This window comes from Salvelinus alpinus, chromosome 17 (genome assembly GCF_045679555.1).
Source record: "Salvelinus alpinus chromosome 17, SLU_Salpinus.1, whole genome shotgun sequence".
Lineage (NCBI taxonomy): Eukaryota > Metazoa > Chordata > Actinopteri > Salmoniformes > Salmonidae > Salvelinus > Salvelinus alpinus.
This window is the reverse complement of record NC_092102.1, coordinates 31,825,378-31,837,751: the sequence shown is the minus strand read 5'-3', so window position 1 is coordinate 31,837,751 and position 12,374 is coordinate 31,825,378. Positions and strand designations below refer to the sequence as shown.

Here is a 12,374-nt window from a genome sequence, read left to right as displayed (position 1 = left end):
TTTAGTACAGATATAGTATTGTACAGATATACCTCATTACAATATCAAGTCACAGAGCTCAGTCGGACACTGTTGAGACATAAATGTAGACGGGCCAAGAGAAGTCTCCATATATAGTTGAGCTTCTATTATTCCTTTTCTACCTCCGTGTGTTTTCCCTGTCTGTCTCTGTCCCTGCCCAGTAAGCCATTCTAGACACTTGTTTGTTTGTTGCACTGGGTCATTCTTTATATGACTCATGTTATCGTGGGAGGCTGTTTTGAGGCTGTTTTGTTTCGAGTCAGAACTGAGATAGAGAGAAACAGAGACTATTTCTCTCTATTTCTCTCTTGTTGTTTCTGACTGAACTTGTTGTGCTACCTTACACACACACACACACACACACACACACACACACACACACACACACACACACACACACACACACACACACACACACACACACACACACACACACACACACACACAGAGCTAATGTTACTGATCTGATTGAGTAGGAAGTCAGAGAATATCCCTCAGTACAAAGTCCTCATTGCAAAGTGTCATACCATGGGTTGGGTAAACAGTAATACGTTTTGGCTCCCATACACAGACACATGATCAAGAGACACTCAGACCTACCTATGCACACGACACACGCTACTCTCTCTCTCCTTCCCCCCTCCCCCCTCCCTTCCTCCTCTGCCTGCATAGCGTCATGCCTGTAAACAGCTGCCTAATGGCTCTCAAACACACAAACATCATCAGTCATGAGAGAGCTGCTCGTTTGGGCCCCATCCTCCACCCTAAATCATTCATGCTAATTTTCTCAACACACACACACACACACACACACACACACACACACACACACACACACACACACACACACACACACACACACACACACACACACACACACACACACACACACACACACACACACAGTTGTGCTATTACAATGTTGGCTACATCTCCAGCACTGTTCCTGGGCACCCTTTCTCTGTCTGTCTGTCTCTCGTATTTCTCCTTCTGTTTCTCTCTCTTTCGATCTGCATAAACATTTCGTCTCTAAACTGCATCAATACCCTAACAGTTTGCAGCTGCGGTACATCAATGAATTCCATGCCATATTTTACTCTTTTCTCCTTTTTTGGCTTGCAGGATGTGAAGTTCAATGACGTTGGATTTCATCATTTATACTCTGCTGAAGAGGTGAGTTCATGGGCAAGTATTTTTTTTGTCTCTAATTTCAATTTCAGCCAGTGCCATGTAGGTGTTATGGGACCATTAGGCTGCTGGCAGGCTGGTTATTTGGTTGGTTGGTATGCTGGAGAGCAGTTCAAGGAGGTGGCTCAACCTCAGGGATTTCTGGAGTTCTCTTAGCCTTGCTGAGTCACAACCAATGTTCCCTCTAAGCTGCACGCAGCTTCCCAGGGACTGCCACGCAGAAGAAATATCAGCCCGTGCAGAGAAGCACGAGATTGAACTTCACTCAACTTTCTAGAGTTTTCCCCATTAGTTAACCCTATCAACATTTCCTTTTACTGTGGGAATTGTGATTGAATCAACACAATATTAGCCACTTTCAATGCAACATACCAAAACAAAATATGCAAGACTTAGTATCTAACTAAAACTAACTATGAGGCAGAGTGCATCTGAGTAGGATTCTATTGCATTGACAGGCACGACTCAGGGCTGTACTCTACACAGACCGGTGCGCCATAACCACTCAGGGCTGTACTCTACACAGACCGGTGCGCCATAACCACTCAGGGCTGTACTCTACACAGACCGGTGCGCCATAACCACTCAGGGCTGTACTCTACACAGACCGGTGCGCCATAACCACTCAGGGCTGTACTCTACACAGACCGGTGCGCCATAACCACTCAGGGCTGTACTCTACACAGACCGGTGCGCCATAACCACTCAGGGCTGTACTCTACACAGACCGGTGCGCCATAACCACTCAGAGCTGCAGCAGACCTACAGAATATGCAAATAGACCATTTCCATATATGGATTTGTGCCATTCACTTTGAACCAGACTGTTTTACAGCATGAGCGGTCGCGATTATTATGTGCTTGTTTTGAGATCAAGGCAAGAGCTGCATGTAGCCACGTGTGCACATTTGTTCATTTTCTTTGCTAATTAGTTAGTTATTAGCCCAGTTATAGCTGATTTGTAGTCAGCAATGTGGGAGTGATTGCTTCCTACAAGAGCATTTCTAGCCATCTTTGAAAGCGAGTCAGGTAAAGAGTTTTTTTTAATGTCTTAAAGGGGCAGTGTTGTATTTTGACACAGGCTTGAATACGCTTTGTAACCAATAGGTAGAGGGTAGCATAATTTGTCTGATTCTCTGTAATAATGGTATGGGAATAATAATGACTTTTATTTTGTAAAGGGGTTTCTTGCATCAAACACCACAACAAAATGTTCAGTCTGAAGGACAAGTGGATAAACAGATTAATGTCAATCCCTGCATGTTTTTTTCAAAAGTCTCATGGAATGTAGGCCTACATTGAACACCACATATTGGGGCTGCTACTGTAGGCTGAATGACAGAACCGCTATTTACATGTTAATATGTTATGTAATGCATTTTCTCCATAGTTTTTTGTGGTAGGCCTACATTATGATCAAATAGCCACAGTAGCCTACTTGGCCACCAAAACAGTAAATCAAAGCGGATACAGCCTCAGTGTTCACAGTAAACGAGCGCCGGAAGTTGCACAGAAATTTCACAAGGTTCATGGTTTGTGCTCAGCAGACCTGAAATTTGCTCAGTGCCAGAAAATATTAGAGGGAACATTGGTCACAACCCTTGGCAAATGGAAGTGGGCAGAATGTTAATTGAGAAAGAGGTGGACCACATCTCCATCAACGTTTACTTACACTCATTGTAGATCTCTCTGGAGTCGTGACATCGTCCACTTCCTCCTCCCCTCCCCGTCCCACCCTCTACCCCTCCGGTACCGTACCCAGTACCCACCACAGCACCCCTGCTTCCCAGTGTCCTAACAGGCCCCACTGCCTGTGGCGTGTAATTTACTTTTCACCCTGCACTGTGCTGGAGAAGCGGGCGGGCAGGCAGCTCGCACCACACTGGAGGTGACCCATTTCCCTGGGGTATTCAGCAGCCCTCCTAATCAGCCATTCTCTGGGGCTGCCTCATTCACTCTGCAATTAGAGCGCTTGAGCCATCTCTCTCTCTTGCTCTCTTTCTCTCTGTCTGTCGTCAGACAGTGGAAGGGTAGTTTAGTAGTTTCATGCAAAGATGAGCTACAGTACAGACAGACAAGCAGTCACGAGATTGTACTGTTAGGAAAGATTGACAGAGATGGATAGATTTGAAAGAAACACTTTTGGGAGGGAGGGAGGGAGGGAGGGAGGGAGGGAGGGAGGGAGGGAGGGAGGGAGGGAGGGAGGGAGGGAGGATCTTTGAAAAACACTGCTTATGTTTCACTACATACAGAGCTACAGTTTGATGCTTCTCATTTTTTTTATTTCACCTTTATTTAACCAGGTAAGCCAGTTGAGAACAAATTCTCATTTACAACTGCGACCTGGCCAAGATAAAGCAAAGCAGTGCGACAAAAACAACACAGTTACACATGGGATAAACAAACGTACAGTCAATAACACAATAGAAAAATCTGTTTGCAGTGTGTGCAAATGAAGTAAGGAGGTAAGGCAATAAATAGGCCATAGTGGCGAAGTAATTACAATTTAGCAATTTACACTGGAGTGATATATGTGCAGATGAGGATGTGCAAGTAGAAATACTGGTGTGCAAAAGAGCAGAAAAACTAAAACAAATATGGGATGAGGTAGGTAGTTGGTTGGATAGGCTATTTACCGATGGGCTGTGTACAGCTGCAGCGATCGGTAAGCTGCTCTGACAGCTGATGCTTAAAGTTAGTGAGGGAGATATAAGTCTCCAACTTCAGTGATTTTTGCAATTCGTTCCAGTCATTGGTAGCAGAGAACTGTAAGGAAAGGCGGCCAAAGGAGGTGTTGGCTTTGGGGATGACCAGTGAAATATACCTGCTGGAGCGCGTGCTCCGGGTGGGTGTTGCTATGGTGACCAGCGAGCTGAGATAAGGCGGAGCTTTACCTAGCAAAGACTTATAGATGACCTGGAGCCAGTGGGTTTGGCGACGAATATGTAGCGAGGACCAACCAACGAGAGCATACAGGTCGCAGTGTTGGGTAGTATATGGGGATTTGGTGACAAAACGGATGGCACTGTGATAGACTGCATCCATTTTGCTGAGTAGAGTGTTGGAGGCTATTTTGTAAATGACATCGCCGAAGTCAAGGATCGGTAGGATAGTCAGTTTTACGAGGGTATGTTTGGCAGCATGAGTGAAGGAGGCTTTGTTTGCGAAATAGGAAGCCGATTTCTAGATTTAATTTGGGATTGGAGATGCTTAATATGAGTCTGGAAGGAGAGTTTACAGTGATGCTAGTCGGGCGGGCGGGTGCGGGCAGCGATCGGTTGAAGAGCATGCATTTCGTTTTACTAGCATTTAAGAGCAGTTGGAGGCCACGGAAGGAGTGTTGTATGGTATTGAAGCTCGTTTGGAGGTTTGTTAGCACAGTGTCCAAAGAAGGGCCAGATGTATACAGAATGGTGTCTGCGTAGAGGTGTATCAAAGAATCACCCGCAGCAAGAGCGACATCATTGACATATACAGAGAAAAGAGTCGGCCCGAGAATTGAACCCTATGGCACCCCATAGAGACTGCCAGAGGTCCGGACAACAGGCACTCCGATTTGACACACTGAACTCTATCTAAGAAGTAGTTAGTGAACCAGGCGAGGCAGTCAATAGAGAAACCAAGCCTGTTGAGTCTGCCGATAAGAATGTGGTGATTGACAGATTCGAAAACCTTGGCCAGGTTGATGAAGATGGCTGCACGGTACTGTCTTTTATCAATGGCAGTTATGATATCGTTTAGGACCTTGAGCGTGGCTGAGGTGCACCCGTGACCAGCTCGGAAACCGGATTGCATAGCGGAGAAGGTACGGTGGGATTCAAAATGGTCGGTGATCTATTTGTTCACTTGGCTTTCGAAGACTTTAGAAAGGCAGGGCAGGATGGATATAGGTCTGTAACAGTTTGGGTCTGGAGTGTCTCCCCCTTTGAAGAGAGGAATGACCACGGCCGCTTTCCAATCTTTAGGAATCTCAGACGATACAAAAGAGAGGTTGAACTGACTAGTAATAGGGGTTGCAACAATGGCGGCGGATAATTTTAGGAAGAGAGGGATCCAGATTGTCTAGCCCAACTGATTTGTAGAGGTCCAGATTTTGCCGCTCTTTCAGAATATCAGCTATCTGGATGTGGGTGAAGGAGAAATGGGGGAGGCTTGGGCGAGTTGCTGTGGGGGGTGGAGGGCTGTTGATCGGGGTAGGGGTAGCCAGGTGGAAAGCATGGCCAGCCGTAGACAAATGCTTATTGAAATTCTCAATTATAGTGGATTTATCAGTGTTGACAGTGTTTCCTAGCCTCAGTGCAGTGGGCAGTTGGGAGGAGGTGCTCTTATTCTCCATGTACTTTACAGTGTTCCAAAACTTTTTTGAGTTTGTGTTACAGGATGCAAATTTCTGCTTGAAAAAGCTAGCCTTAGCTTTCCTAACAGCCTGTGTATATTGGTTCCTAACTTCCCTGAAAAGTTGCATATCACGGGGGCTATTCGATGCTAATGCAGAACGCCACAGGATGTTTTTGTGCTGGTCAAGGGCAGTCAGGTCTGGAGAGAACCACGGGCTATATCAGTTCCTGGTTAACAAATTTTGGAATGGGGCATGCTTATTTAAGATGGTGAGGAAGGCACTTTTGAAGAATAACCAGGCATCCTCTACTGACGGGATGAGGTCAATATCCTTCCTATCCTTATTCTCTGTTCCCAACGCACTAGACTACCAGTTCTTATAGCCTTTAGCCGTACCCTTATCCTACTCCTCCTCTGTTACTCTGGTGATGTATAGGTTAACCCAGGCCCTGTGTGTCCCCAGGTGCTCTCATTTGTTGACTTCTGTAACCGTAAAAGCCTTGGGTTCATGCATGTTAACATCAGAAGCCTCCTCCCTAAGTTTGCTTTATTCACTGCTTTAGCACACTCCGCCAACCCTGATGTCCTCGCCGTGTCTGAATCCTGGCTTAGGAAGACCACCAAAAATTCTGACATTTCCATCCCCAATTACAACATTTTCCATCAAGATAGAACTGCTAAAGCGGGCGGAGTTAGCCTGCAGAGTTCTGTCATACTATACAGGTCTATGCCCAAACAGTTCGAGCTTCTAGTTTTGAAAATCCATGTCTCCAGAAATAAGTCCCTCACTAGATCAATAGACAATAGATCCCTGGGGTATTTCATTAAAAAAAGTTAAAAAGGAGAATGTCTGATGCAACAGATGAGAACGTTTAGCTTAAAATGTTGATAGACTATAATTTTTTTAAGTGTACGAGGCAGTAGAGTACGCATGCATGTTCGTTCCATAGTGAAATTAGTGGGAAAACAATTGTCAAAATCTCACCGCACAAGCAAGCAGTTTCATGTGACAGAGGAAAATATCAGTTTGACATTTTGAAAGTTGGGAGATCTAATATGCAACAACTAGCGTGGGTTGCTAATATGACTAGGGTTGTGCCTTTGGCTACTGGACAATGAAAGAAAGTTCATATAAAAATAAGTTCCTCCTCGAATATGGTCTGATTTTGGCTACGCTACTTTGAAGGTAAGACATGCCTCATATGTAATAAAATGGTCAACTTTCAAACAATTAAGTATATGTTTATTCTTACTGCCTCCAGCTCATTACAAAGTGGTGTGTGACGTGCTGATGTAGCTTGCCTTCCGTTGCCTTCCGTTGCCTATGCATTTTCTGTTTGAGATGCTGCTGTAGCAGCAGCTCTCGCACTGTCTGACAGATTTGTCGCTCAAAGGCTCTGTAGGCTGTACGTGCATGATAAATAAAATACATAACAAATATACTGTATACACGCGCCAATTCAATTCCACCCCCTGTACCTGGACATTGAACTACTCCCCTCTGGGCGCAGGTATAGGGCACCCCTCAGCAGTAAAAACAGAACTAGACAATAATTTGTGCCAGGTGTGTGATATACCTCCTAAATAGCTCGGGCTAATGTTCCTATCGACTCCGTGAGTCCAGCAGGCTAGTCTTTTTTTATTTTTATGTTTTATTTCTTTCTTTATTATAATTATTATTCTTTTTTTTATTGGTATGTAACTGTTATGAAAGTTGTATTGTCAATTTTGTTTTGTATTTAAACGCCACTTTAAATGTGTACATGACACTGCAATTCCCCATGGGGACAATAAAGTCAGTAAGTAAGTACTAAATTACGCAAATGAACCTATAGACCAATAAGCATGATCAGTCAAATGTATTTCCATCGATTGTTATTTCAATGAATAGTCTAAAAAGCATTTCGCAGTGGGATTTTCTCTTCTCTGACAATTGGCCAGCACTGATTTTTATAATCTTTTAAAAATATATATATAATAATAACCGGCTAACGGAAAAGCAGGAGCTGAAACACAAAAATGCTGGTTGACTTGACAAACAAGCCGAACTGGCAGCAGACAAACAGAGAACACAGGTCTAAATACAAAGGGGATAATGGGAAAGATGGGCGACACCTGGAGGGGGGTGGAGACAATCACAAAGACAGGTGAAACAGATCAGGGTGTGACAGATGTTGCCGGACTAGCAGGCTTGATCGAATGCATAGGCTGGGTAGAACGTCTGTTCTTGAGTTGTTCTCTTTGGAATTTTATAATGTAATATTTGGTGGTGAGTCAACCGCTGGGATAATGTAGTGTCAAACTTAGTCTTTCTGTGAAGCCGATCGTATGTCCTTGCAATGATTGAAATTAAAATATGTATCACAGAGATGGATAAACATTAGGCTACCACTAATAATTATAACATAAACTATCTGTAAAATAAATGGATAGAATGAGAGAATGGCGACACTGCTTCCTTTCCCTCTGGTGGATTTATTTTCTATTCATTAGAGGCTTCATGCATGTCGGTCAGAGGGTAACCATGTAATCAATGGAATAAAAATTATGCACTTGCTGTGAAGGTTAAGAAAGGCACTGGAGTGTGGTTCTCCTCCCGATCGTGCACCACAGAGACTCAAAGCTCATGGGCCTGTCTCCATGCGTCCTTTTCTTCTTTCTCTCTCCTCCCTCTCTCTTCCACTCCTTCTCTCACTCTCTTCCCACTCTCCCGCTTTCCCTCTTGCTCCCTCCCTTTCACCTCGCTTTTCCTTCTCCCTCTCTGCTCCCTCTCTCTTCTGTCTCCCACCGCTCTCACCTCTCTTATCCTCCTGCTCTCTTCCTGCATCTCCCCCCTCTATGTCCTCTCCCTTTCTGTCTCCTACCTCATTCACTCTGCCTCCTTTTACATTCACTCCCTCTCCCCTGCCCCCTCTCACTTTTCCCCAGCGTCACTGGTAAAGAAATGGACTAATCAGCATAGACTTCCTGCTGCCGACTTCTCGCTCTCCTCTCCCCCCTTCTTTGTCAGCCCACTTCCTGTATACCGAGTGTGATGCATTGTGGGAGACAGACGTCTGTCTTAACTGGGTTAGTCGTGCAGCCTGGCTTACTGTCAGAGACGCTGCTAATCCTGCTATATATGTGTGTGTGTGGGGGGGGGGGGTGTGTGCGTGCGTGCGTGTGTGTCTGTGCCGGTCCTTCACACACTCTACCCTGAGAGAGGAGGAAGCAGACGATGCTAAATGCAATATCGATTTTTCATATTGTGCCAAGAGTGTCTTATTTGCATAATATAAGCTTAAGAGTACCCTGGTTGTATATGTATATTTAACATAACGCTTCTCCTTCATGTCGGTGTGGGTGTCTGTCTTTGGGTTTGAACAATAGCCATAAGGTTAGATGCGTTTATATATGGAGGTTTCCTACACCTGTTTGTCTTTTCCCCTAACAGCCACATTAACATATTATTGGCCGTCCCTCAAATCATCTCACCTGTTCTCTAAGGGTTTGTGTTTCCTGTCCCTGTCAGGTGCTGATATGTGTACACGATGAGCGGACTGGGGGACAACTCCATGGAGCCTCTGAGCTCAGAAAACCGAAAACGCAAGCTCTCCACCTGCGACACGCCCGGTCTGGGGTGAGTAGGGGACTGGTGACAAAACATACAAATATATTTTGCCAAGTCCGATAATACACATTTTTATTCATACATTTGGAATTACAACAGCCTTTTTACTGTATTCTACTGTAGGTCAGCCCTGACTACTGACTCTGGAGATCACTAGTAGCTGTAGTCATTCACCTTAAGAGTATCTAGTCTACACTCAAGTCTACACAGGCAGCCCAATTCAGTTTTTTTTTTTCACCCCTAATTGTTCTTTTAACCAATCACATCAGATCTTTTCACAACAGATATTTTTCAGAGCTGATCTGATTGGTCAAAATGCCAATTAGTAAAAAAAGATCAGAATTGGGCTGCCTGTGTAAACATAGCCAATTTGAACCAGATTGAAACCGGTTACACAATATTTGACCATTAGATTATTTGGGTGGGATATTGGGTTGAGCTCAACATTGACCTGTTGGAAACCGGTTTCTGTTTGAATAGTCTGAAAATCCATTCTCAAAGTCATGGATGGTTGAATGTGTATGTCCAAGCATGGATGAGTCAATGCTCAGAGTACCTGAACTAGAGAATAAAAGATTGTTATTATAGTGATCGAACCACATCCCCAGAATGCTATACTGTACTTGACATTCGGCACATTAAAGACTCTGGGCAGATTCGGTAACCTTAAACATGGAAATAGGCCGTTTTCGTAGTAAAACTACCAGGGTCATATTCAGTCGGACATGGAATATATATATTTTTTAAGCGTTTTGAAATGGACAACAAATACAGGCATTTCTTATTGTACAATTTCAGGTAGTCCCTCCCTGTTTCAGTCCATTTTCTTCCATTTGGTGCCTAATGAATAGAACCTTGGTAAAACAACTGTAAATAATAATGGTGAATACCGGTAATAACACATAGTGGTACACCCTGTAGATGTGAGCGGAGACGGCGGGAGCAGGAGACTAAATACATCGAGGAGCTGGCCGAATTGATCTCTGCCAACCTCGGTGACATCGACAGCTTCAACGTCAAGCCAGACAAGTGTGCCATCCTCAAGGAGACGGTGCGCCAGATCAGACAGATAAAAGAGCAGGGTGAGTAGAGACAGACACCCACTGTAGCCGTGGGTAACCCATTAGTAATACCTGTCACATTATCACTGACTACACAGTACCACTGCTAGACATGGCTGTCTCAGAACCAGTACTGTGGCAATGACAGAAATGGCACCCTATTCCCTATTTTGGGCACTACTTTATGTCAGCCTGTGGACAGGACTAATAGTAAACCCATCACCATTACTTTCATCATATCACCCCTTAAATTTGTGGCTCCCAATGTTGTTAGTGCACCTAAAACATTTGGAGTGTTATTGGCCTTGATCATAGCCTAGCAGATGAGAACGTAGCACTGGAGTACCACTGGTTTAGCACTGGAGTGGCACTGGAGTAGCACTGGATTAGCACTGGAGTGGCACTGGAGTAGCACTGGTTTAGCACTGGAGTGGCTCTGGATTAGCACTGGAGTGGCACTGGTTTAGCACTGGAGTGGCACTGGAGTGGCACTGGATTAGCACTGGAGTGGCACTGGAGTAGCACTGGTTTATCACTGGAGTGGCACTGGATTAGCACTGGAGTGGCACTGGTTTAGCACTGGAGTGGCTCTGGATTAGCACTGGAGTGGCACTGGAGTGGCACTGAATTAGCACTGGAGTGGCACTGGATTAGCACTGGATTAGCACTGGAGTGGCACTGGATTAGCACTGGAGTGGCACTGGTTTAGCACTGGAGTGGCTCTGGATTAGCACTGGTTTAGCACTGGAGTGGCACTGGAGTGGCACTGGAAAGCCAGATGGGCTAAGAGGGAGGCAATTAGAGCTGATAGTATGGAGCAGGTCTGTGAGAGGGCTGGAGCCCTGGCTGTGTGTCTTTCCCCCAGAGCAGCTGGGCCAGGGAGAGGAGGGGAGGGGAGGGGAGGGACGGAGGAGAGGGAGAACTGTGGGCCCAGGTGCACAGAGCCACAGACTCATCCATCACTCATTCATCTTTACACCATTTCACAGCCTGGTCTGTTGGTGATTGTTTGGGGGGAACTTTGTGTGTGTGTACTTTTGTGTGTGCGCGCGTGTGTGTGTGTGTGTGTGTGTGTGTGTGTGTGTGTGTGTGTGTGTGTGTGTGTGTGTGTGTGTGTGTGTGTGTGTGTGTGTGTGTGTGTGTGTGTGTGTGTGTGTACGTGTGTGTGTGTACGTGTGTGTGTGTACGTGTGTGTGTACGTGTGTGTGTGTGTACGTGCGAGAGCAACTATGGTTGTGTAACTGCCGTTACAAGTAATCAAAGTGGACTGCTTAGCCTCCGTTATTGTCTGGTACTATCTTGTTGAAGTTGTTGTAGATAGTGAATCATTTGCAGACTTTTACAGTACTTTTACAGTACTTTTGAGCATGTTTCATTCCCCCTTTGGATAGGCACCACAGGTGTTCACAATGGTTTGGAGGCACAGGAGGTTGGTGGTACCTTAATTAGGGAGGACAGGCTCGTAGTAGCGGCTGGGACGGAGTAAATTAAATGGAATCGAACACATCAAACTCATGGTTTCCATGTGTTTGATACCATTCCATTTACTCCATTCCAGTCATTATTATGAGCCGTCCTCCCCTCAGCAGCCTTCTGTGATGGGCATTGGTAGGTGGACCGGCAGGGAGTAGTAGGCTTAAGTTGGCCCTAGACACTGATCTAAGATCAGTTTAGTGTCCTAGATCTAGCTGAGCCTAATTGAGTGGGAGGATTATAGTCTGAACAGAGACTGAGGCAGGGGGAAGTGACAGTCAGTCTGAACAGAGACCAAAACTGAGGAAGTGGGAGGTGACAGTCAGTCTGAATAGAGACCAAAATTGAGGCAGGGGGAGGTGACAGTCAGTCTGAATAGAGACCGAAACTGAGGCAGGGGGAGGTGACAGTCAGTCTGAACAGAGACCGAGACTGAGGCAGGGGGAGGTGACAGTTAGTCTCTGCCACCTCGACAGGAAGGGGAAGTACAGCTGGCACTGACTCTCCGGAGACAGGTTGCCATAGTTACCGGAAGTGAATAATAAAGTGCCATTGGATTTCACTCTTTACAACTCTGTCTGGTTCTCTCTTTCTTTCTTTCTACAAATTTGTTCTCACCCTATCTGTTTCTTTATTTCTCTCTCTTTCGCTCTCCCTCTGTCTACCCCTTCTCTCTCCCTCTG

General features: G+C 45.3%; 1 protein-coding gene across 2 annotated transcripts in view; it reads left to right on the top strand.

Moving 5' to 3' along the window:
• Positions 1 to 12,374, top strand: part of LOC139542772 (nuclear receptor coactivator 3-like) — a 103,681-nt gene that overhangs the window by 69,515 nt on the left and 21,792 nt on the right. For both annotated transcript variants that reach the window (XM_071348592.1, XM_071348593.1), the window contains exons 3-5: positions 1,144 to 1,194; positions 9,059 to 9,166; positions 10,079 to 10,239. In XM_071348592.1, the coding sequence (XP_071204693.1) occupies positions 9,078 to 9,166; positions 10,079 to 10,239 (250 nt within the window). In that variant the 5' untranslated portion in view covers positions 1,144 to 1,194; positions 9,059 to 9,077. The remainder of the gene's footprint in view (positions 1 to 1,143; positions 1,195 to 9,058; positions 9,167 to 10,078; positions 10,240 to 12,374) is intronic.